The following is a 27,531-nucleotide window of genomic DNA, read 5'->3' as shown; positions in this document are numbered from 1 at the left end:
GGCTACTTAAAAAAACCTATCTTTATTGAAATGCATTCACAGACATTGTGGTCTGCTGGTCCTTGCAGGCTCCTACCCCTGTGACCGCCACCAATCGGAGCAAGTCGCATTTTACGACCTACTACCATATGAATATTAATTGAGATAGGTCAGATTTCGACCCACTCTGATTCTAACTTTTGGAAATCGACCTATTGCTAAATTGTACAGTACACAAAATTGGTTGCAAATGTACTGTTTGCAAATTACATCCAGTTTTTAGAGACCAGTGTGTTACTACATCTAGGGCCAGATGCATGACCCTTTTTTGCGGCTGAAAACTGGAGATCCTCCCGTTTGCGACCGCAATAAAGGGGAATGGCATGTACAAATGCTATTTTGCGAGTCACTGACTTGCAAAATAGCATTTGCGACTCCCTCTATGAGGAAGGGGCATCTCGTCCTAAGAGCGAGTCACCAAGCCATGTACAATTGTTTTGCGACCGCAAAACACTCGCAGTTTACCACCTACTTCAATTAGATGGTAAACTACTCACAAATGGGAAGGGGTCCCCATGGAACCCCTTACCCTTTTGAGTATGTGAGAAAATATTTTTAAGAGCAGGCAGTGATCCCAGGGACCACTGCCTGCCCTTAATAAAATGAAACTGTAAAGTTTCATTTTCCTTTTTAAATGCATCCTGTTTTCCTTTAAGCAAAATGGGGTGCATTTAAAAAAAAAGACTGCTTTATTTAAAAGCAGACTCAGCCATGGTGGTCTGCTGACCCCAGCAGGCCACCATCCCTGGGAGTGCTAGCCATTCCTAATGGGGTCGCAAATTGCGACAGCCTCATTAATATTCATGTTTCATGAAATTTGCTACCCCATTGGGAATCGCAAACAGTGTCTGAGACACTGTTATACATCCCAATTTGTGAGTCGCAAATTGCGAGTCACAAATGCGATGCAATTTGCGAGTCCCAAATTGGTGGGTCGTACATCTGGCCCCATGCCTTTAGTGTTGTTTGCCTGCATTTTAAGTGCAGCAAGAGTGTGACGTCGGACCATGTCATGTTGAAAAAATAATTGTGTTAAACACAAACACCCCAAAGGCAGTCTCACAGGTCTTGACAGGTTCACACATGTCAGACTGAGAAGATCAGTAGGATATTTAGTGAAGACCTTTCCGAACTAGATGAAACAGGTGTGCTTTAAGATCATGTCTACAATGCTGACGATTATATATTTGTTTGAAGTGGAGCTGAAAGAGAGCTCTGCAGCTTTGCTGCACTCACTGAAAAAGAGCATCCACCACATCCAGCATGTTTAAATGAAGGGACCTGAAGAAGGAGTTGATGTATAGAATGTAGAATCCTAGCGGGGGGATATTTTATTAAACGTTCTTGAGTAAAAGAGAGCCATCTGGGCCAGAGAGTATTGTGAGGGGTGTAGCGCCACTTGTACTGGTTATTTTCCTTCACCGGGGCCAATGGTGACTCTTGCAAATTGGAGTCACATGCAGTAGCGTAACGAAATTTGAGGGGGCCCTCCTGCAAAGTACATGGAGGGGGCCCCCCACACTCCGGACCCAGTCAGGGGCTCTCAAGCCAGGGGCTCGCCATCTCTGCACAGTGCCAGAGGGGCCCCCTGGAGCTCGGGGCCCACCCCCCGCACCGCGGGGGCTATGGGTACACCACTGGCCACATGGTTGTACTAGTGAAAGCCACAGAGCACATCCACTGCAGTATTTTGAAGATATTGCCTTTTTGTTACAAGAAAGTCACTGATTTCCACATAGGCACTTAGCAAAATCTAACGGCAAAGCAATCACTGTCAGAATTACCTGCACTTTGGTGGAAAATGTAAGAATATATACATTTTCTTCATCAGATCTACTTCAGGGCAAAAGGTGCTGGATATCGCCAGAGCTAAAAGGGGGTTCTGACCTGTTTGTTTGATTGATTTCTGGTGCTAAAAGCCTAGCCCCATTACTGATAAGATTAGGTCCTTCATGGACAATTCATGGTGCATCTAAATTCCAAGAATTGTTACCTTCAAGGTAGGTGTTGGGTATTGGTCCAAAGCTTCTGATCATATTTCTTTTGGCCAAGAAGTCGATACTCTAATTGAAATAATTAGGGTCTGCCTCTGTTGAGTGAGACTGGGGTATAGGTTCAAATAATATGATTTGTTTCCAGCATTCTGTTAGGACGTAAGAATTGTTAATTGTCCTTAATCATATCAAGTGTCCTCGCCTTTGGCTCAGGCCCATAATTGTTGGCATGTAATTAGCATCAGCTAGCACCCCGGAGGAGGGTGTTACTTTATTGTTGACATGCAAATGAGAAGGCAATAATCCTCAAATATTATAGATTACGTATGCATATAGGTGGTATTTGTACAGCACAAACCTAACCAAAAGGCAGCAAAATACCTCAGTAGAGCCTGAGGTAAAGATACAGGCAAGCATTAGTGGAGTAGAAGCTGGTTTCTCAGAGTGGAGGTGGACTGCTACTTTGTTGTGAAATAATGTTCTTTCAAGAAGTGTCTTCAGCTGCTTCCTAAATTTTAGAAGGCTTGGGATGGTCCTAATAGATGCAGATATGTCGTTCGAGATCTTGGATGCATAAATGGAGAAAGTCTGTTTTTCTTGTTTTTCCTTTTTTGCTAATCTTTGCCTCTGGACTGATAGTTTCCTGGCTGAAGGTGTTGCACTGGCCACCAGAAGTTGTGAGCTTGTCAGCCACTTAGGCGGGGAATAAGTCATGAGTACTTTGTGGTTGGTGTTGAGTATGGTGCAGGTTTTTAATGAGGGCCAGTGAAGTCTCATCCGGGTGCGAGTCATCTAGTCCTATTTCCTCAAGCCCTTGATGGGGTACACTGTGGCATGTAGGATGCCCTTAATTGAGGTCAATGTTGAGTTTGTGAGGCTGTGGAACAGATGGTTGCCACTATCCTAATGGAAGAGTACAAGGTTTTGAACAGCAGTTCTGAAGTTTCTTTCTGGAAGGAATGGCTCGGGTTTCTTTGGTACAGAGAGCTGAATATTTGCACAAAACGTATAATTCTGTATTCGAAAACAACTGACCCCTTTGCATAGGTATGCAGGGGCACATGCAGCAAGCATACATTTTGCCATTCTAAAATAGACATTTTTACAGAAGCACTATTTTTGGAATCGCAAAATGCAATGCATGTAGGAATCGCAAAATATTTTGCAATTCCTTAACATTACCTAATAGCGTTTCGGTAAATAGCGAATCGCTATTAGGTAATATGACCCCATTCATTCCTTCAGGAATTAATGGTTATGCATTTGCTAATTTGCGATTACCAAATTGGTCGAATGCAAAACCATGGGTGCCTGGGGGCCTAAGGCCCCCCCTGAATCACCCCCAAAAAGGAAAGTGTGCACATGTAAAGCACACGCATGCCCTAGATGCATGTGTGCGCTACATGGCACTTTCTATCTGTGCATTTTACATAGTATGCACATGGTTACCATCAACTTGAAGTGGATGGTAATTAGCATTTCCTAAATGCACAGTTCGCATTTAGGAAAGGCTTTCTGCATGTGCATTAGGGAATCACAAATTGCGATTCCCTATTTGCATACGCAATTTAGGTAATCGCAAAAAATTGGGATTACCTAAATTGCGAATGTCAAGCCTGTGATACATTAGAAATGGCCTTTCTCCGTTCATAAATGGGTGATTTGCAGAATCGGCTCATTTGCGAACGGAAAATGACTTAATACATCTGGCCCATAATTTCTAACAGATTTGATAAACTTGCACAATTCTCTTGTTAGCTAGTCGAAAATCACTTCGAGCTGAAGTGGACAGGCCCAAGTCCCTGTCTGATCTACTTCATGACCAAACGTGCTGGATATCTCCAGAGCTGAAAAGGACGTCTGGCCTGTGTCTTTGAAGAATTTCTTTTTCACTGAGTTGCTCTATGTTTAGCAACATAAAACCAAAACGTTTCCAGTCAGGTAAACTTTTGTGCATTTTCGAATAAACCAATCAAAATTAGGGGGAGGAGGAGGATTGGGCTAGGTTCACCCACCTGTGTGATCAGAGTACAGCAAAAAGAATCCGTAGATGACGGATCAAAAGAACCTAGCCAAAAAACAAGGGATTCACCAGTTGGGTGAAAGACCACCTCTACTGGTAGAAAAGAAAAATGTATTTTCTTGAGTCCCCTCACTCACCCTGGGTTGCCCCTAGGTGACATGCTTCATCATTGGGGCCATCCCAAACATCTACTGCTTGGGGCGTGCTGCGACTTGCGGAGTTACGTAGGAGCACTTACGTTGTGAGGATATGTGTAATGCAGTGTAGGGGGAGTGGTGTAAGTGATGTTTAAAATTTACCTAACTAGTGAGCTAATGTTTTATTCCTGCTCCTACTTGGTAAGGATAAAAAGGGGTTAATAAAAGGGAAAAGTAACTGTTATGTAATTACAATCCCTAGTATTGTGTCGACATCCCCTAAACCTCTTCTTCACGACAACAAAGGGACCAGCCCTTTGTGTACCACTCCGTGCAGGACCTATAATAAAGTGAAATATAAATTATGAATGCACACCTATTGAGTGAGCATTGGGAAAAAAATACATACCGTTGATTCTGAACATGTAGTATTTATTTTGTGGCAAAAATGCTCCTCATGGTCTGTCTGGGTGGAGGGGCCTGTAGAAACCTGTGCTCAGCCACCCTCCGTCATTATGACCGATTCATTCCCAAGGCGGTTTATTTTCAAATAAAAGCACATGCTCGGCTTTAGTAACATGATTTTCTATTATTTTATATCCCTGTTTCTTTGAACTGCTTTAGGAAGGAAATGCAAGTCAACGAGTGCAAAGATTACATCACTGCTGGACCAAACTCCTGCTATTTCAGCCGGGAGAATCTTTGTCTGTACTGGACCTATGTGATATGGATTGAAACCTCCAACCAGTTCGGATCCGAGGAATCTAGGAAGCTTGTGGTTAACACTGAAGACATCTGTGAGTAGTTCACACCTCTCTCTTGCTGTACCTATAACTAGTGCCTTAAGGGGGTAGGGAGGGGAAAACTTCAGAAAAGAATATTCATATGGGATCATGTCCTATGAAATGCCACTAGTAACCAAGGTAGCCTATGCCACTAAGGGATTAGTACCCTAAGAGAAGTTTACAAGTGTCGTGTTTCTTTTCCCAAAGTTGCTTGATTAAATACACTACACTTATTTACAGAGCCATTGCCAGTTAAACATTTGACAAGCTACGCCCATAATACAGAATACGCATTTTAAAAGACAGAGCAACCCAACAGATACCCCAACTAGCTAGCCACCCAGCAGCAACACTAGGCCTCCAGCCACTTTAATTTCCTCCTGCCCCCCCCAAACCACCAGCCCCCTCAAAGCACTCCTCACAGGTGCCCCTTCTGCTGCCTGGTTCACAACCTTTCAAAGATTTAGAGGTCGCCCTCTCTCACTCACTTTATAATGTAATGTGTTGGTAAAAGAATGTCATATACCGATACATGTTTGATATCTTAAATCAAAATAATTTTGGGGGGAAATATGTGTTGGATTAAAGCAAAAAATGGAGAATAGACAGAAAGTTGTATTTTTTTTAAAACTAAAAATAAGTCTGGCCTTACACTTTTTTATGTAAAAAAAAATGCATTGTATGGAGTTTAATGGAGGTTGCATAACGCAGAAGAGGATTGGTTGAAAAATGATTGTAAAATACTGAGCGTGCCTTGCAGGTTTGAGTGATCACTCCTTCCCCATCAAACACTCAACATATGGGCTCCTTCCACAGAACTAAATAAATAAACAACCGGCTACCAAACAAGCCAAAAAGTCTTCTTTAAAATGTCACATATGCCAGGGATGTGAAGGCTTTGAAAGGCATCAGTATGAGCAGTAGACTGTTCCACTGGCGCTCGGTCCAATGGGAGAGGACACAAAGAAAAAAGAGTCACAGCCACATTCTGCACAGCTGTGAGTAAAATTGCCATAACTCTGTGTGGCAAAATCAGCCTTTTATCATTTTGAGGTTGAAAGTTCAGCTCCCTGTAAATTGCATAATATTTAATGCCACAAACTGGAGCACAGAACAGTTGTGGAAGTTGTGAAATCATTGACTCAATATATGAAAATAAAACAAGTTATTTCCACAGGAGCCCTTTCTCCTCATAATCCACACCTCGCCTTCCCCTCCCCCCACCAGCCCTGGGGCCTTATGTGATACTCATGAACCATGGTGAGGCTTGAGGGGGGGAGCAGCTTGGGAAGACACTACCACGCAGCCACGTCCTGCTTGGGGAGGCCTTTCGGGAGGGGCAAACATGTCTGAATACGAATTTGGAAGCCCATGCTGTCCAATCGCTCGAGCAACTATGAGGGGCCTATTATAGCCCGATCTGGAATTCTGAATACTGATGCGGTTTCACAAACAAAATTTGGAGGATACACATGCCTTTTAGTACTGAACATTAGAACTACGACAAGCGCACAGGGACAAACATACTTTGGAATTTGTATTTGGGCTTCCAATTATCAACACGGTCTGGACAATTGTTATATACGTTGCGTCCTGATATCAGATACATTTAGGATCTACGATATAAGTATTTGAGACAACTAATTAGGTTGATCTCCGGAACTCCAGCTTGTGAAACAGGTCGAAGTTTCTTTGGGAAATATACGAAAAACACTGTTGTGTTTCACACTGTAGTCGCGTCCTGCAAAGTCCATGAAGAAGTAGGGTTGGCCACTATTACGAGTACTAAATCTTTTCTAGAAAGCCTTGAGGAAATCACTGGATGTGATGAAACACATGTCGGCTGTTCTCGCGCATCTTGATCAAGACTGTGTAGCATTGAATTCTTTGTATAATATCTCCCCACTTGTATGTTTTTTGAAACTGGTGTTTTTACAGTCTTGACTGAAATTGTTATGTTTCAAGATATCTGCATAAATTAAAGAAAGGAAAGTATTTTGTACAAACTCATCTCTGTTGTTTGCCTGTGACATATTGGTGATATATTTTTGTGAAGTCAACGTATTAAGGTTCTACATTAGAAGGAATATAACTTTTAGAGTGCCGGTGTATAACTATGTTGCATTGTATCGCACAGTGACTGTTGGCAGTACCTGTGTATTTGTGCACCCAAGGTAGTAGGGTACAGTCCTTACCCTTAGTGGCACCGTAACTAATTGTTCCATTGCTTAGAGTTATGACGAGAGTTAACCACATTCGCGATTGCCCAGTCTAATTGCATACTTTTCTGAGGTGCGACCCCTTAGACACTACTACCTCCTTTTGTATTGCATGTCTGAGATACAGTTGTCAATTCTTCACAAGTCTTAGAGTTCGTCTCAGCAGGCCTTTGGCTACTTTCAGATTAGATGTGCAGACACTGGGCTTAACAGTATTTGGTCCAGCACAGAATGCAGATAATATGAACAGAAGTCTCTAAGGGTCTGTTGGCTACCTAGGCTAGGAGACCAGCACCCCCAGCTGGGAAACATGACTGAGCTGTTGTATTTAAAAGGCTCAACCAGACAACAATACAGTTAAGAAATGAAAAGTATAAAGGTCCACACCAGGCTTAAGCAAAAAAAGATAAAACAGTTTTAAAGGGCATACTTTCCATTTTACCATTACAACTTTGAAACTCCTTTGGATTGAGGGGGGATAGAGAACATTGTCCAAAGGGGTTTGTGATGGTAAATTGGAAAGCATGCTCTTTAAAACAAAAAGCTTCTAAATTATTGGAAGTTATTCAATGAGGCTGGACATGAACAAGAGTTAAGTATTCAGGGGTCTCAGTTCAAATCAAAATAGAGCAGGCAGATAGAGTAAACGATACCCGCGGAGGCGTCTTTCAGTATGGATGACAATGACTCAAAGTCAATGTGCCTGGGCCTTGCAGGCTCTTGCAGGTCTGTCTCAGAGCTGTGTTGTTTGTGTTTAACCAAGCTTTGATGCCTGCCGAGGGAATGCCAGGTCTTTCCAATACAAGGGTCTAGAAAGTCTGATAGGACAGGAATAACACAGAAAAGTCAATTAAGGGTTTGAGCTTTATTAAGGTAGGACTGTTCAAGAGGTAATTCCAAGTATGCTTGAGATATTTGACAATTTTATCACTAGAGCAGGCTTCTCCAACGAGAAGCTCGTCTGCGACTGGCAGCTCTCTAGCTACCTGTGAGTAGCTCTGCAAAAATCCTACTATATTGCAAGCTTTTGCTTGTTTTGATCTTATTTGTAACCCTATTGATGTAATGAATACTGCAGTTCTGCTATGTTGGATTCATGGAAACTTAACCTAATGGCAGCTGGGCCTCTCCCATGTGCTCGGATGAGAGCCCTGTGAAGAGCCCTGGGTCAGCCCCTTACCATTGGTACTGCCACCCAGCATAGCCTGAAGCCTCATAAATACACCAGAAAGAACGCACAGCACGACCAATCACTCAGTAACCCTAAATTACTGTCATACAAGCCTAAAACAGTGATAGATGGACAGACAGACAGACGATAGACAGACAGACAATATGTTCTTCCACAATTAAGTGTGTTGTGCTTAGGAAAATACTGGGGGGGCGGAGGGTGTTATAATGAATAAGCACACTAGGGAGATAATTTAGTACTTTTTGGAGAAGTCTGGCCAGGTGCTGGAGAAATATATATGGTGGGAGGCTGCTGCATGATAATATCAGTATCTATTACGTATGTTGATTAAAATACTTTTTATTTTAGCCAAAACGGAACCACCCCTGAATCTGACTGGCACCGACTTCATTGACCATCTCCAGGTGGAATGGGGGTACCCTGAGGGTATTCATAGCTCCTATTTCCCACTGATGTTTGAACTCCGCTATCTGGAGCATGGGACTGACGAATGGCTGGTGAGTCACTCGATTATCATTCCATTTTACACTGGTAACGTTTGTCTAAAGCACTGTCCTTTGGGCATATCAAAAACAACACAATGTGACATAAAGGATTTTTTGTTTAGCAAACTTATTGAGCAAAACAATAGGTTTAACACTAACAGCAGAAATTCTGTACATAAGAATAGTGGTGCTGCATAAGGCAAACCGGACAGTTGACATAAACAAGGTGTGATTATTGGTTTACATATGTCGTAAGCAAGCTGCTCCATGTCAGCGGGCGGCAGACACAAATTGACAAGTCGAAGATTACAATAAACAGTATTGCCTGTGTGTTAATAGTGCCCATGAAACAATAGAGGCCAGTTTGTCTGTTAAAATAAGATAAACTGAGATGGGGCACTGCAGGAGTTTTGCCTTTTCTGCATGATCACCCCAGATTTTATGCCTTTTTTATGGACCCTTTTTGTGCTGGTATTATGACGCTATGCACTGTGACGCCGTCATTCAGTGCCACATAATGTGTGCTGTACCCCTTAAACTTTTGTGTGAAATTGTTTTCACACTGTTGGGTTATTAAAGTTTCAAGTTAAAGGCATAATAAATTGGTGCAGGAATTTAATCAGTGGCATAAAAATTAAATGTCATGAAAGAGCAGTGAGCATATATAACAAAATATATGGCTCCAAAGAGCACCTTTATGCACTGACTAGGCTGCGGCTTAAAAAAGCACTGCAGTGTCACGTGGCAATGAAACTTGCCTTTCCAGGTAGAAAAACTACTTTTATGTTTAAACTAATTCACTGGTAAAGTGGGCCTGATAAGCCCAAAAGCCTAAGTGCTTAATATATAAAAATGTGGTATTATTGACATTGGAAAAGTATCTTTAGAAAAGTGCACTTTGTGATGCCTGATAATGAACAGGTTGAGAACTGATTTGTCTCTCAGCACTGCACCAGACACTGCATACACATTCTTGGCTGACTTGTTAATGACCCACCTACTGGAAGACAATGGCAGGAAGGCAGGTGTTGTGTTATCAGTAGCCCCTTAGCAACTATTAGCCACCAGAGAAGGGGGTCGTGGGTTCTAATTGGCGCTACACTTACTAGTCTGTATGTAGAATGTGCTGTAGGAATATAACAGTCGTTATTTAAATGGTCATAGTTCCTCCAGCTTGATTGTGGGTCCAGGAAACACCCCTTTGTATATCATCTCAATAATATATACATGCACAAAACAAGCTGGGTGCCATAATCGAAAATGTTTTACAAACCTGTGCCAAAGTTGGGCAACTTGGAAATTGGTTTCCCTCTGGTGGTCTTACTGGTTGTTGCATATCTGGTTCAATTATACCCAATGGACTCTGTTGGACTTAGCCCTCTCTTCAGGGTCACCTCCCAAATGTTTTGCCTTCACCCCTCTTATTTTCTTGAACCCGTTTTTGTTGGCTAACCAGTGCTAAAGGGCCTGCGCTCTTTCCTTTAAACAAGGTAAAATAGGCTCACACCCAATTGACATATTTAATTTACTTGTAAGTGCCTAGTAAAGTGGTACCACGTGTACCCAGGGCCTATACATTAAATGCTACTAGTGGGCCTGCAGCACTGATTGTGTGACTCACTTAAGTAGCCCTTTAAACATGTCTGAGGCTTGCCATTTCAGACTGATGGCAGTTTTAAACTGTACATTTGACTTGGCAAAATACCCTGTTAGGTAGGCTCAAGACAGACCATAGGTCAGGGTGCATTGTAATTAGAAAGTTGGACATGTACTTTTATGTTTTACATCGCCTGGTAGTGAATAACTCACAAATTCATTTTTCACTATTGTGAGGCCTACCTCTCCCATAGGATAACACTGGGTTACCTTATTACATTTAATAAGTGATAACATTTGATTGGGAGCAGGCTGGAAGCCATGTTAGGTGTCTGAGGAATTGTAATTTTAAATCCTTTTTAGTGGTAAAGTTGGATTGTAAGTCACAGTTCTGAAAAATGGCACTTTTAGAGCGTTTATGAAAATGGATTTATGCTGTTCCTCAGTAAGAGATTAGTTAACAGAGTCACGATACTCTCAGTCCCACTATTGCCCTGAAAGGATCAATAGGTGGGAATCAATGCCCTCACACACCTTTGCAGGTGTCATGCTTCATCATATGGGCTGCTCCTCGTGGGGTCGGCGGTGCAATACCCCACGGGCTCCCTATAGTAGGGGCTCTTTGTCGGAGATCTTTTATCCAACAGCCGTATGGTGAAGCGCTGGTATGGGGACAAGGCTGTGTAGACGTAGTGTGGTGTTTAAAATAGGATTGGGAGTACCTAGAAGGGCAATTTTATTCTGGGGGTCTCCTACCCTAAGTAAAAACAGTGAACGAGGCACTCGTTTGAGTAATAAATCTCAAGTGATCGTGTCCTCGTTTTTTCAAAGCTTGATGGTCAACATGTTTCTCGCTATGTGTCTTAATCAACTTGCGATTCTTCAGGACCAAAATTAAGTGAACTATCTACATCTATTGTTAGTGGCATCAGGTTTTGCTCATGACATTAGTGTTTCTTACTAAATGTACCTGTTGGTAACCTGGAACTACCTGTTTGGGAGACAAAAAACATTGTAGAGGTATCATTTATGGGGATGCAATGCATCACAAGTTTATAACAAGGTAACATCGTGACTGATCGAAACTAAGCTATAAAACTATGCGGTGAACGCAACGGCGTTGAGAGGACAACTAATAACAATAAATTAAAACAAGTGGTGGGTTTCCACAGTGAGCTAATGTGACTATAAGCCCCTGTGGACAAACATTGTTGAAGCAGAAACACATAAGCCAGGTTGAGATTTAATACTCAAACGAGTGCCTCGTTCACTGTTTTTACTTAGGGTAGGAGACCCCCAGAATAAAATTGCCCTTCTAGGTACTCCCAATCCGACAAAGAGCCCCACCTATAGGGAGCCCGTGGGGTATTACACCGCCGATTCCACGAGGAGCAGCCCATATGATGAAGCATGACACCTGCAAAGGTGTGTGAGGGCATTCGAATCCAACATATGGATTCCCACCTATTGATCCTTTCAGGGCAATAGTGGAACTGAGAGTATCATGACTCTGTTAACTAATCTCTTACTGAGGAACAGCATAAATCCATTTTCATATTCAGTTTCTGGGCCCTCCCTTTTTATGCTGGACCTCTCTACTCCCTGTTGAGTGGAAAAAGGCCCTCTGTTCCCCCCCCCCCTTATGTTGTTTCATTTTTAGAGTGTTGCCATTTTCTTGTCCTAACAATTTGGTGCCTGCATCCTGTTCTTTGGTCACGTGACTAGGTGTAGTTGGCAGTTGGCCTTTGTGTATTAATCCCAGACAGCCACACAATAGAGGACGTAGGTGTTCTTGGATGGGTCATCTCAGGGAGGATGTGGTGGGTGGACCTGTGCACAGCCCCACTAACACTTCAATAGACTGAGACCCAGCTCTCACACAAAACACTTCACACTAGTCTATTGTGCCTGCAGACAGACTAGGGCCGTGGCAGGGAGGCAAGAAGCCTCCAGAAGTTTCTCCCACTTTAAAGGGGGTCCCAGGTATAAAAAAAGTGGCACTCAGACCCTCTCTTCAGATCTGTGGATACGACAGAAGAAGAACCCTCTCCTGCCCTGGTGCTTGAGGCCTGCCCTGCTCGCTGAGAAGGAAGCCTAGACCTACTCCCTTCATCTCAGACTGAGTGACTCCAAGGGTCAGCTGATGGACTTCCTGTTCTGAAATACAGGGACACAACAAGCGCCTGAGGTCTCCCTGCAACTGACCAGCTGATCTGCTGCATTGGACCTGAATGGACCTACTACTGGGCCTGCCTGAGCTCTGCTGGCCTCTGCTGAAGTAAGTTCCTGATCCCCAAGTGGTGCCTCTTCAGGTCCTGGGTCCTTGGCTGACATCAGAGAGAACTCCTGCTGGCCTAACTGAAGGTCCCACCGAAACCAGCATGATATAAAGCCCGAAAAGCCTTGCCGCACAGATGCAAGCTTCACCTGAACCAACTCCGGACGATATGAAGCTCTGCAAAGTTTCTCCGCACAGCTGCCAGCTTCATCGGAACTGATGCAGAGCAACGCAAAGCCCCGCAAAGACTTAACGCATAGCTTCATCAGAATCAAAACCAGACAATGCAAAGCCTCGCAAAACAATAGCAAACAGATTGCGCACCAAGTAAATAAGTTACAATGTTTTTGGCCTGCGCTCCATCGCGGTCGGCCTGAATTTGTAACTTTGTCCCAGTCCTGCACGACCTGATATCCTGAGTTGGCACTTTTCACCTTTTGCCACTACTTTTATGAAAATCTTTAATATTGCATATCTCCAGTTCTACTGATTGGTTTTTTGTCCTTTTGGTCTCAAATAGTTTATTAAATCATAATCTATTTTTCTAAACTAGTGTAGGATGTTTAATTGTGTTTTTTTATTACTTTATTACTGTTTAAGTGCTGCATACATACTTTACACATTGTCTGTAATGTAAACCTGACTGCTTTTGTGCCAAGCTACCATAGGGCTAAGCACAGATTAATTTAGTGACTTTTTGTTGTTCACTCTGACAAGGATTGTGGCTGTTGCTTGAGTAAGGTTTCTCCCTCTCAACCAACAACCTAATTTCACATACTCCTGTTCTGTTTTACTGAATTCAGTTGCAGACTGCCTAGGACCCTTAAACCGGGTACCCAGGTTAAAGCTCAGTGAATCTAGTAGGAGGTTCTCTCTAGAACTAAGGGCTTTTAGACTTGTCCTTCGTGCCACTGGCCACCACTGGCAACTGGATTGTGCTTCTGCCACCTGAACTGATGGGAAAAAGCTAATGATACAAATAAACATGCCAGTTGGCAAGTTAAGCTTGTTTTTTACTCAAACAAACTTCTGAATGCGCCTAATCCATCTTCCTGAATAACCTCTATTAACAAGGGGCTGCCTGAGTCACCTAAGATGGACCTGCTGAGAAATAAATAGATAGCTGACTTTTTTACAGGAAAGATTATAACTAAATAGCCTACTTATCCCATTTACCTTTCTCCACCACTGTAATTTTATCTATGGGTACTAAGCGGTCTCACCCTATCCAGTTTTCCCTTCTTGAATGAATGCGTTTTTGTTACGTTGGTTGCCTCAATTAAAACTTCGGGTTCCCCGTGGGCGCTGCACTTACTCAGCTCCCCAAGAAATATGAACTGCTAGATCCCACTAGGCCTGGAGCCATAACAAATGCCTCAATTACTGAAAGTGTGGTTTCAGCTCCTCTCAAATTGGCATGTGTAGCCCCTTCCTAAAAATGCCCTTGCTGAACCCCAACAATTAGTCAAACTATTGGCCTGTCTTTCATCTGCCGTATCCTACAAAGTTACTTGGAAAGGCAGATTTTTCACTGGCTCTCAGAAATCAATCTTGGAAAGCAATTATTTTCTTCATCCAGCCCAGATGCGCTTTTGCTCTGGACACTGTAAGAAGTTTACGTTTGTCTCCCTTCCTTATGATTTACATTGCCATGGAGCTCAATGTTTTGATTCTTTTGATCTGTTGGCAGCGTTTGAGGCCAGAAGTCACTCATTTCTTCTGTCTAAACTTGTGCTCGAGTTTCAAAATCTTGCCCTCTCCTGTTTTGCCAATTTTTTTCACTGACAGAGCAAATTGAATTTTTCTTCCACCGTTTGAATCACCCACCACATTGTACACTTGTGTTATCACCCTGGGCTCCATCTTGTCACTGTTATGGTCCAGTCGTTGCACAATTTCCTCTGGTTCACCTGATTCAGTCTTGGGGTTTGATTTCTTTCTTTATACTGATGATATTTAAATTATCATCAAGTTAGAAGAAGATCTTCAGTCAGGGGTGTCTCATTTGTAGGATTGTTTCTCTGAAACCCATTTTTGGATGACTTCTTATCAACTGAAGCTTAAGGGTGACAAGATGGAAATCCTCTGCCCATTTAACCCTTCTTTTTTTCTGGGAACTACATGTTTGCCCCAACTCTTTAAGTTCTGACTCACCCCAACAAGAATTGTGGACAATTTGGGTGTAAATATCAACTTTCGATTGATCTTAGACTCTCAGATTTCCTCAATGATAAGCTAAGAGTGTTAATTTTGCATTATTTTATCTCAGCTTGTTTTAATTATGCAATGCTATCTATCTGGACCTCCCAGCCTACCTGATCCAGAAGTTACAATAATGCAGCGACAGTAGCACTAGGCTTCCACAGAAGAGTGCATATGTCACTAGCCCTGGCCTTGTCACATTTACACTAGCAACCCGTGAAGGAGGAGTTTACGGTCAAGTCCATGTGTCTGCCTGGTGCATAAGGTAGTCCGCTCTTTAAATTGGTTTCCTCTTAAACATATATTTACAAAATGCATACTAATTAAATTAAACTAGATATATAAGGAACAACTATGGTGCTCTTGGAAGAGAAGTACAGCTACGGATATGGGTACACATAAACCTTCAATCTGCGTATGGATCTTGCAAACCCTAATGGCTAAAACACACACTAGTGTGGTGGTGAGTGCCCACCTATCCCTGCCCATGCCCCCATCATTGACAGAGCCACCTCCTTACTCCTTAATGTTCCCTTACTCATATGTGTTCCCCACCTACTCTGGGTTGTAGCTCATTCAACTTTAAGGCAGCAACTAATCTTGTGAGCATGTGTGGCATGATGCCTCCCGCTGTCCTTTATGGGTCCACCAGTATGTCAGACTATGCCTAAGTCCCTGCCAGAAAATGCCAGTTTCCTCTCTCTCAACTAAGGTCCCCATGTGGTGCTCTGAACTAACACATGTCTTCAGCAGCCCTTAGTGGTACCAATTGTTAGTTTCTACACATACCCTACTGCAACCTACACATGGAATTGTTGGGTCCAGATCTTAGAATTCCTCTCTGTCCTCTGTGCCTTGGTATGCCTTGCAAGGAAGGGCTGAACGACATACACAGGATGAGGGAATCTGCTCACCAGTGGGTCAACAAGGACTTGGACCTAGTTGTGAATTCACTGGGCAAACTCGTGTACAGTGCTTAATACTAAGTCGAGGCCCAACCCTAAGGTTTCAATTCAATTCAATTCATGAAGCTTTATTCGTTTCATAACATGTGATGACCATAAAAGCACACAGCAAAACACAGAGATACAAAGATACAGACTAAAAAGAAACACATTTAAAAAATCATACTTTTCCTATAATAAATAGCTTTACAAATAAACCTTGCAGTATAAAAACATATATCAGGGGAATTCATATTAAAAAGCAACCTCATTGCATCTTCTGTATTAAAAATACCATATTTTAAAAACATGGGTTTTAAAAATGTAATCCTTACATTCAAGAACAGAGTGCAAAAAAAGCATAAAGTGCATACTGCTTTGTTTGGAGTGTCCGTCGCACGGGCAAGGGCCAACAGGGTATCTTTTTTGTTGGGGGAAGGCCACCAAGACATGCACCATTCCTAGCCTTAATCTGGTTAGGACAAATCTATGCGCTGGGCGGGTTACCATGTTCAGGTACTGCTGAAAACCCTCATTTTCAGTGAATTTATTATATAGTTCAACAGTAATAGAGGGACCAGACTCAACTAAACGTTTTTGGGTTCTAGACAACAAAAAGGATTTTTTCATATCATGTTTGACTAGAACTCGTGGGGAATAACAATCTAATAACAAGTTCAACCCAAAAATAGCCTGATAGCTCTCGACAACATACTTAAGCCAAGGGATTTTCATACAGTTATCTAATTTAAAACAGTCCTTGATAACAAGTTGGTTGAACTCAGTCTCTTCCTTAAGCCAAATTGCTTTGTAAAGTGACAGGGGTCTAAGGGAAACAAGGTCACTCAAATAGGCAGCCCCGACCTCTTTATGAATTAGCTCTGTTGAGGCAGAAGCGGGAAGATACATTAGTTTCTTGAGGAAGGTGTTTTCTTCCCTCTGAAGACAACCAACGTTAGAATAACCCCACAACCCTGCCCCATATAGGGCAATGGAGACACTTTTGGCCTTATATATCTCCATCATGTCTCTTATTCGTCTATCCCCTATTTTTGCGGCAAATTTAAATATGCCGTAGGAACTTTTGGTCATTTTAGTTCTTACATTTATTAAATCCTGGGCCCAGCTACCATCGTCCGAGAAAGTGACACCCAAATAGCAGAAATTTCTTACTTGCTGCACTTTCACTCCTTCTATAAAAAAGGCGTGGTTCTTACTGGGCTTAGGCCCGCAAATCATAGTATGAGTTTTACTTTTATTTATCAATAGCTTCCTCTCCCCTATAAATTCGGAAAACCGATCCATCAGGCGCTGCAAACCAATAGGTGTCCGAGATAGGAGCACAGCATCATCCGCATAAAGCAGAACCGGCACACCTATCCCGGTAACCTGAGGAGCATCAGCCTTAACTGTTTTCAGGATGGTTTCCACCCCATTAATAAATAAAATAAACAACAAAGGAGCAAGGACACAGTCCTGTCTAATTCCCCGTTTCACACTAAAATTCGGGGTGCACTCCCCATTGACCCCATATCGAACGCTTGCTTGCATCTTGTTATATAATCTAGCAAGGAAGAAAATAATTTCCTTGGGGGCACCTAATTCTAACAAGACTGACCAGAGAAGCGGATGATTAACTAGATCAAAAGCGCTACTTAAATCGGCAAAGCAAAGATACAAATTGCCACGCATAGCCTTGGTATACTTGCCGATTAATAGTTCTAAGTTGAGGCACTGGTCCAAGGTCCCACGGCCCTTTCTAAAACCATATTGGGAGTTGGCAAGAATCCCATTCTCCTCTGCCCACGCTTCCAATCTAAACAGCAACACCCTGCTCATAATCTTCACCGATGAATCCAACAGGCTAATCGGTCGATAATTACAAGCTAAAGCCTTATCCCCCTTTTTATAGATAGGGACAATAATTGAGTCTCCCCATGTGGGCGGAATCAAAGTGGTTACCGCTGCATTGAGGACCAAAGTAAGTATCGGTCCCCAAATCCGCGGTTCGGCCTTATAGACATCAATAGGGACTCCGTCGGGCCCCTGGGCCTTTCCCCCCTTGCTAGCCTTAATACTGCATTCCACCTCACCGAGGGAGATGTCTAGTGGAAGCATGGGCCAATGCCTTTGCTCATTATCAGTCGAGACACTATCTTGAAAAATAGATGAGAAATGTGACACCCAGGCCTCACTTCCCACATGAGAAGAGAGTTGGGGAATTGTATCATCAAGTAGGAAGTGGGAATTAATAGTAGACCAGAATAAGCGGCTGTCCAAAGTTTCTGCCGCCTGAGTTAAGTTATCCCAGGCTTCCTGCTGTAGTTCTTTTTTCCTTCTAGTTAGTGCCATTTTGCAATCATATCGTAAGAGTGCGACTAGATTCTTGTCCCTTGGGGTAAGGGCTAGCGCTTTTTTAAGTTGGGAAAAAAGGGCTGTACAAGCATGATCAAACCAACCCTTACCCTTACCTCTCATACCAGGCTTATTTCCCGTAAATATATTATTAATAATCAAATTGATATTAATAAAATTAGTCACAACGGAGATAGCTGAACACCCTGGTGTTAGAATGGTATTTATATCTTCCAAACTTTTAGATATGATTATAGGCACTACTACTGCAGATGTTTCCCCTTTCCACCTAAGCCTAGTTCCGTTAGCTCTATGCGGTTCAATATTAGCTATGGTTCTTGGCGCTTTCTGGTCTCTGCAATTCCATGACTCAATTCGCATGGTAATGCAATTGTGATCACTCATGCTGGAAACATCCTTTATCATGATCGAACACTGGGGCATTAGACTAGATGAAACCAGAATATGATCAATGCTAGAACTAGCGTTCCTCCCAGTAAATGTAGGGATAAAATAACCACTAGCCTCTACATCAGGCCTCACCAGCTCTAAATCATAGGTTGCCATTATATTCTTAATGGCCTCCCCATAGGTGTTATGTGGGAAATGAGGCGTATTTTCGCCACTATTGTTTTGTACCCCACAAGCCCTAGAGGAGGACAAACTGCATATTGTAGAATTAAAATCACCTAACCAAATAAGAGTAAGAATGCATTTTGCTTCTGCTACAAGCTTCATGAGGGCACTATCAAGCTCAGCTATTACTTTGTGCCGGGAATTGTTAAAAATATTATTATAGAAATTTATTAAAAGCACTTCAGAACCTTCTGTTAGTCGCACCCAGAGAATTTGGGAATGGGTACCAACTGTTAGATGTTTAACAACCGTCAACTTAAGGTCTACTGATATAAGAAAAAGCAGTCCCCCCTTTGCTCTTCCATGTCTAGACTCAGTAGCATCCAAGCTATAACATATATAACCATCAAAGCAAGGTTGAGCAGTACACCAGGATTCTTGAAGACAAAGAATATCATGTGATCTAATCAGGACCTCCCATCCCGGATTGTTTTCCTTAGAGGCCCAACCGGCAATATTCCAGCTAGCAATAGAGATACCCCTATGTGAGCAGTTATTAAGCTAATCTTGAACAGTATTGGGGATGTCTCCATCGCAGCATAGATCAATCACAGGCACACCCAAGCTGCTAGCTACATCATTTATCGATTCCAAATTACCCCCAATAACATTTGCTACTACTGATCCACTGTTAATAGTTCCCAGGTTATCATTAAACTGGGGATCCTCATGAGCTAACTTAAACACATCAGAATGTTTAGACAGACCGCTAGGAATAACGGTCGCCTGAGACCTGAATGTCTTCTGATGTCAGTCATTCTGATCTAAGGAGCTCAGGCATTGGTATCTATTCTGAACAGGGATTTCAAAAACTAACCCGTGATTGGGGGATAATAATCTATTTCTGTTTATGGTATGATTAGGAGGGGGGACTCTATCCCTGTTACTAGCATGGGGCGGCTTACTAAGATGGTTGTAAAAATAACCCAAAGGTCGTACAGTTATGTCAGTCTCATTCTGTGATATAGAGGCTGCTCTTAGCAGGACCGTCGCAACATGCTGAGGGTGTTGAAAATTAACAATAACACAATCCCCCTACATGACTTCCTTGTGTTTCCTATCCAGCTAACCCTTCTTGTAGTTATAATTTGATCAAAGAACTTTACCGGGAACCCACAATGCTTATTTAGCCAGAAGGTTGTTTTATTTTTTAGTGAGTCCTGCGACTCTAAAGAGAATCTAGTCCGGCCAAGATCTAAGCAGGGGACATTGGATAGGACAGCAACATAAGGTGCACACTCAGGTGGGAGGTCTACAGATCGGTTGTTGTTGGGTGCAGCTTCCCTAACTGGTATAGCAGTCATAACAGGCTCCTGCACAGTAGTGCTTGTATTACAAGCCTGTAGTTCACTCCGACTTGCCGGTGCAGGTACTACTTGGACCTGCTTTGTCCGACCACCTGCTCGTGTACCTAGTGTGGCTACTTGCACAGAACAGGTGCTTTTATTAGTCGGTTTTATGGCAGGTTCAGCTCTACTACCATCCTTCACTGAAGGCCCATGGTGTTCCATCTTAGTCATAAGCCTATCTAGGGCACTCCCCAATCTAGACACTTCGGCTGTAAGTTCGTCTATTTTGGTGGTTAATGGCTCAACAATCAGCTCAAATTTACTCTCGATATTACCAACTAGTAGATTAAATTGCTCGGTATTAATGGTAACTGAATTGTCCTTAGCCAAGGTCCCTTTTTCACAAACAAAGTTCTTGGATGCAGGTTCAGCTTTTCTTCTAGTAGAATTTCCTCCCCGTTTGTTAGTTACTTTTCTGCATGCCCTCACTGCACGCGGGGCCAACGGGCATTGCTGTGGGACAAGCTCCGGTACTACCAATAGATCTTCAATCAAGGCAGAAACCGCTGGGGGATCAGAAACTGCTACAGGTAGAACTTCGGAATCACAATGGGTGACCACGGACTCAACAGTGTCAGTTATTTCTTCTTCACGGGGTTCCAAGGACAGGGGCAGAGCAGGCAAATTATCTCGCCCTAAGGATTTTCTGCGGTCACTGTTTATCTTGCTTACAACTTTGACCAGATAGTTATCCATGGTTGACTTTTGTTTGGTCATAGTGGCATTAATTGGATTACACAACTACTGCGCAACAACAGGCTATGTGTTGCAGGGCTGTTAAACTGATATACGCCAATCCCCTGAAACTGGAGGCACACACAGCTCACAGGAACTATCAAACAATCACAAAGAGCTTACTGGATTCTGGGAGCGACGACCAAAGGGGATGGCCCAGCCCGGCCTCAATCGGTCCTCTGAGGGCCACAGAGGGCCCGCCCTTTGCCCGGGCATAGCCCGGCGCCGCCCGCGCGGGTCCTCGCCGGACGAGGGACCGAGCCCGCCTTTAAGCGCCTCCTGGCGCGGGATTGTGAGGCGTCCTGCCCCTAGGAATGCTGGGGGTTGTGGTCCGGTGGAGCAAAGCCCAGCCCCGGTAGAGCAGGAAACACCAAACAGTCAGCTGAGGACAAACAGCACACCGAGGGACTCAGCACCGAGCCCGCCTTTAAGCGCCTCCTGGCGCGGGATTGTGAGGCGTCCTGCCCTTAGGAATGCTGGGGGTTGTGGTCCGGTGGAGCAAAGCCCAGCCCCGGTAGAGCAGGAAACACCAAACAGCCAGCTGAGGACAAACAGCACACCAAGGGACTCAGCACCGAGCCCGCCTTTAAGCGCCTCCTGGCGCGGGATTGTGAGGCGTCCTGCCCCTAGGAATGCTGGGGGTTGTGGTCCGGTGGAGCAAAGCCCAGCCCCGGTAGAGCAGGAAACACCAAACAGCCAGCTGAGGACAAACAGCACACCCCTAAGGTTTCATCTTGCAAGATATTATGTCTGACCGTGGATGGCAGGCTAGCACCCACATCTGACCAACTCTTGGCTCCACTAACAGTCAGGAAAATAATCATAATACTGCCATTTATTAAGCGCGAAACAGCTACCTCCGAAGAGGTGTCCCAGCGCTGTAGCAACAGGTAAACAAAGAGTGAATAGATTAAGCTAGGTTGAAAAGCCAGGTTTTGACTGCCTTCCTGAATTGAATTTCAGAGGATATCTGTTGTAAGGAGATGGGGAGGGAATTCCACAATTTAGACGCCTCAAACGTAAATGATCTGCAGCCCAGCCTGGTTTTCTTCACTCGAGAGGTGCAGAGTAAATTCTGGGAGCCAGATCTCAAAACACGTGACTGCGTGTAAACACCCAACCTCTGTTTCAGATAGGCAGGGCATGATCCGTGAAATGCCCGAAAGGCGAGTGTCAGGGCCTTAAATCTTATTCTCTTGGCTACAGGTAGCCAGTGTAGGTCTATAATATGCAGAGAGATGTGTTGCCGAAAAGGAACATGTTTGATTAATCTCGCAGCCGCATTTTGGACCATCTGGAGTTTCTTTACAAGGTAGGCCGGTAAGCCAGTGTAAAGGCCGTTAGCATAGTTCAGGCGGGCAGTTACTGTAGCGTGGATTACAGTCCTGTGACAGCTCTCTGGCAGCAAATGTATGAATTTCCGCAGGTTTCTCATGCTATGAAAACAGGTAGCTGTGACCTGCTGAATTTGAGCCGAGAAGGATAGGTCAACCTGCCATTTTACACCCAGATTTTATGCCTGGCCCGCAGGTGGCGGACCCATTTCCTCAGGTCACCAGAGGGCGGCCGGCGGTGGCTGGGATTTGCCAAAAAAACATCACTTCGGTTTTGTCGGCATTCAACTTAAGCTTATTGTTATTCATCCAGCCTGCAATGTCCTTTAAGCAGCCTTTGAAAGCACTTAAACGAGTCTTCAGTCTGATCCTTAAATGGGAAGACCAGCTGGGTGTCGTCGGCGTAAGAAATCGCCTTCAGTCCCCAGTTGGATATCAAAGTAAATAGTATAGTAATAGTATATGTTAAATAGGAGCGGGCTAAGGGCTGACCCTTGCGGCACCCCGCACCACAAAGGCTTGCGAGTGGACTGATGTGGTTGTAAGGCCACCCTTTGAGAGCGCCAGTCGAGGAAGGACTTCAGCCAAGCCAAAGCGGAGCCAGTAACCCCGCTGGCTAGAAGGCGCTGAGTCAGTATAGCATGGTCCACAGTATTGGATGCTGCAGAGAGATCCAGTAGCACAAGCATAGCTGAGGCTCCTGAGTCCAATGCCATTCTAACTGAATCAGCTACCTCCAGTAATGCAGTCTCTGTACTGAACCCTGTATGAAAGCCGGATTGAGTAACGTGCAGGATATTGTTATTTTCAATGAAGTTGGTCAATTGCCGCTACACTACCTTTTCTAGCATTTTTGCAGGGGCAGGTAACAGAGATAGGTCTGTAGTTTGTTCAGTTCCCCTGAATCCATATTTGGTTTCTTTTTTAGGGGAAGTAGAGTGGCATGCTTCCATAAATCAGGGAATGTGCCGGAGGAAAGAGAGGTATTCCAAATTGTAGACAGCACATGGCTCGTCGGATTGGCCAACTCTTCCCACAATTTAGGGGGCATGGGTCTTCTGGCGAGCCAGACTTGCATCTCTGGATCACTGCCACTGCATCCTCCTGCGAGATGTAACATCCTTCACTTCCATGCCTGCACTGTTATCCAGACAGTTCTCAGCAAATTCCCTGTGAGTCATCAAGAAATACACCACAATACTACCACTTGCATCAGGCATCCAAACAGTCTTGCTTTAGGCTCTGCAGCTGTCAGTACATCTGCTAAAGTTGCAGAGGTCCAGCAAGCACATTAACACATACCTGTAGGAGAAGTAGGCTTATACGTGCATGTCCTTATTCTTTGTAGTTGATTATAATTCCGTGATGGCCTTTTGATCTGTGATTTTCCCTCTGTTATCTGACATGGATGTCTTGAGGAATCACATGACTGGGGTACCATGAGGGGGTCCTTGAGTGGGAACTGTCCCAGCTCTCCAGCAGCAATCTCACCATTATCCAAGGGTACATGTATGTTGGGGTTGTGGGAAATATTACTGGTTATACAGTGGCAGGTTTTGGGAGAAAATCACAGGAGGCTAAGAGGAGAATAGTGAAATCATGCATTTTTGTCAGTCTCTTTAAGGTGTCATGTGGGGATGTCAACAAAATTGATTTTGTGAGGAAATGTGGCTTATTTATGATGGGATCGTGCAGTCAGGTTTGTTTGCAAAACCTCAGCTCAACCCTGGGTAGCTGTGCTTCGAGCAGTAAAGCTTTAACAAAAGAACAAGTGCAAATCATCTTGAAGTACCAAAACAATTGAATAAGAAAGAAACAAGTCACAAAGAGGATCCAACACCAATTTATAAAAATAGACCTTATTTTTATGAATTTTATGACACCAAAATGAACTAAGTCCACCTGAGGGTTCCGGAGATATAAATTATTCAACAAATAAATCGTAAATCACTGCTTTTCACTCAAACTCAAACAAGCACTGGAAGCTACTGCGGTTATCACACGCACATATGATGCCAATGTCTAATTACGAATGCACATCTATCTATAGGGTCATCCGGATCATAGTATGACAAAATTCTACCATGTAGTCTGGTGCCCTCCAGGCAATTTATTTATTTATTTATTTATTTTTTGCATTTGTAATGCGCACAGATACCCACAAAGGGTTTCCCGGCGCCAGGGCTAAGAGGGCAAAACATAGAGGCAGTAACTGTCAAGGGCCACAATTATTTATTAAAAAGCCAAGTTTTAACGATTTTCTTAAAACTGGCAAAATTCTCCTCCTTCCGTAAGGCTAAGGGGAGGGAATTCCAAAGAACTGGTCCCAGATGGGAGAAAGATTTCCCCCCCATTCGGGCCAGTTTGAATCTGGGAACCACGAAAGTTGCTCCATTTAAAGAACGGAGATTGCGTGCAGGAACATGAGGCCTAACCAATTTTTGCAGGTATTTTGGTGCAGTTCCTGCCCTGATCTTAAACATGTATGTCAGGGCTTTGAACCGAACTCGGTTCTCTACCCTCAACCAATGCAGGTTCCTCAGATGCTTCGAGATCCTTGCTGTCCTAGGAATCTTGCACAGCAACCTGGCTGCGGAGTTCTGGACCAGCTGCAATCTCCTGATCACGGCTAGATTGGAACCCAGGTATAAGATGTTACCGTAGTCAAGCCTAGATGTAATTAGTGCATTGACTACGGTCTTCTGGGTATCCACAGGCAGCATCCAGATAATCTTCCTCAGCCATTTAAGGATCGTGAAGCAGACACCAGCGACTTTGTTGGCCTGCTGTTTCATTGATAATGAATCATCAATGCACACCCCCAAATTTCTAGCTTGGGTAGCCGGGGTGGGGAAGGCGCCCAAAGATGTTGGCCAGTGGGTGTCCTGCCACAGATCTTTATTTTTCCCCAGGAGAAGAATCTCTGTCTTCTCCCCATTTAACTTTAGCTGGTTCGTGGACATCCAGCTGAAGATTTCCTGGAGGCCTAGTTTCAGCACAGAGGGGGATGAAGATTCTGAGTTGGTAAGGGAAAAAATAATCTGCGAATCGTCCGCATAGGTCATAAGTTCTAGACCTACCCGTTCTGCCAAGTCGGCGAGGGGGCGGAGATACAGATTGAAAAATAACGGGCTCAAAATTGAGCCCTGAGGCACACCATGGGGTGACAGAAAAATGTCCGACTGGGCCTGTGAGGACGAGATCTGAAACGTCCTGTTGCTCAAGTAAGATCTAATCCAGTCCAGCGCTGCTCCTCCGACACCATCCTCACTCAGCCTGACAAGCAGTCTGTTGTGTGAGATGGTGTCGAAGGCTGCGCTTAAATCAAGCAAAACAAGAGCAACCGTTTGCCCGTCGTCCAAGAGTCCCCTGATCTTCTCCGTGACTCCCAGGAGGGCAGATTCGGTGGAGTGGCCTGCCCTGAAACCCGATTGGGAAAAATGGAGTAGGTTGTTATTCTCTGTGTAAGTTGAAAGTACACCATGGATGTGCTTCTCCAGTATTTTTGAGAATGCTGGCAGCAGGGAAATCGGGCGATAATTGGCCAGTACCTCTGGATCAGCCGACGGCTTTTTCAGCAGAGGGCTGACCATGGCGTGCTTCCAGGACGATGGGACGGTTGCCAGATGAATGGAGGCAATAATCCTCCTGCCACCTTGGAGGAGACAAACTCTAAAGAGAAGCTACTCTATAGAGATACACATGTATACACAAATGCCACTACACAAAAGGCAGTCCATACTGTTTAAAAGGCAGTGACCATATTAGTAATCACAATAAAGTCCATTTCAATTTTTCTTTTCTCTTTATTTTCTGCTTTCCTTCTTCTTGAAGTAGTACAAAAACACTGTCAGCCGACACGTGTTTCGTCCTATGGACTTTTTCAAGGCCAAACAAAATTTACGGAAGACAGACCAGCAGGTCTGGACATAGTAAGCCGGCAGTTTCAGTGAATAACGGGCTTCGTATGCGTACATGCCTCCAGTAAATGGTAAATTACTGTAAAAAGAGATGGGGGAAAATATATTAAATGGGAAATTACAATGATCAGTGGATTATGAAGACCGATAATTATGGGCGGGATGGTTGTCGAGCAGAGACTCACCCTCGTGGATGTTGGAGTATCTCTGAATAAATCAGTTCGAATAAAGCGGATCCAGACGTTGCAGAGGCAGCTGCTTAAATGCATGGAGATTAAGCGTGCTGACAGCGCGCGTGCAGGCGCTGAATGCCTCGTAACTGAAGATTGACAGGTGGAGTCATAGAAGAAAGACTCCCGTCATGTTATAGTAAATACAGCCTCTCAAAAAGAAAGAGACCCAAATCTGGCACACACATGTATGTATATAAACCGATTCTGATGCAATATTAAAAACATTCTAAGACAGACATAAACATTAAGTGCAGATGGGTAACGCATGGATACAGTGACGTCTTTATCGATATTTACACAGGTGCAGTAATTAAGCAGTAGGCTCAGTATAGTAATGTGTACAGCATTCACAGTTATAGGATTAACAAAAGTGACATCATACGCAGAATATTTGTGAAGTGGGCTGAAGGGACATGATTGTAACGTTATCACACTGTGTCTGGTACAATCCTTGACACAAGGATAAGGCAATAAATAGCAATGTCCGTATGAAATAGTTCAAAGGAAGGATATTTGCCAGGATGGAGTATTAATATTGAGACAATGCATTGTCATAGTGTGTAGGAAAAACATACATTGGATGACTGGCTGTTACATCAATCTAGTGTACGTTGTAAAGTTAAAAGGCAAAGGATTACAGAAGAGGAATTAGTCAATTGTCAAACAAGCAAACTGAGCATGGCTAATTTCAGATTCGTTCAAGCCATTTCTAATAGAGTCAAGCTGAGACATCCACTTACATTCCCTGAGGTTAAGGATGGCACCAATGTTCCCACCCCTAGGCCCTCGGGATGCTTTCTCTATTACTACCCAACGTATATCATCAGGACTGTGGTTCATAGTGGCAAAATGTTCCACCAGGGGTGCTCCCGGTGTGCCACATCTGAGTTCAGGGATTATTGTTCGATGCCAGCTCTATTGATGCCACCACAATGCATGTACCATCACTTCCACTATCTCGATGATTTGGGTGAAATTAGGCCACTGTTGTGCACTTTTAAATAGCAAATATATTTTAAATTTCAATGCATTATACATACATCACATATCTAATTCAGAGTGTAATATTTACTAT

At 43.7% G+C, this 27,531-nt stretch overlaps 1 protein-coding gene across 1 annotated transcript in view; it reads left to right on the top strand.

Annotated features, from left to right (window-relative positions):
* LOC146834933 (prolactin receptor-like) overlaps nt 1–27,531 on the top strand; it is a 36,310-nt gene that overhangs the window by 8,539 nt on the left and 240 nt on the right. The window contains exons 4-5 of the mRNA XM_085600151.1: nt 4,818–4,990; nt 8,738–8,886. Of these exons, the coding sequence (XP_085456277.1) occupies nt 4,818–4,990; nt 8,738–8,886 (322 nt within the window). The remainder of the gene's footprint in view (nt 1–4,817; nt 4,991–8,737; nt 8,887–27,531) is intronic.

Source organism: Triturus cristatus, chromosome 4_2 (genome assembly GCF_964204655.1).
Source record: "Triturus cristatus chromosome 4_2, aTriCri1.1, whole genome shotgun sequence".
NCBI lineage: Eukaryota > Metazoa > Chordata > Amphibia > Caudata > Salamandridae > Triturus > Triturus cristatus.
The sequence above is the reverse complement of the archived record's forward strand: the minus strand, read 5'-3'. Positions and strand labels throughout refer to the sequence as shown.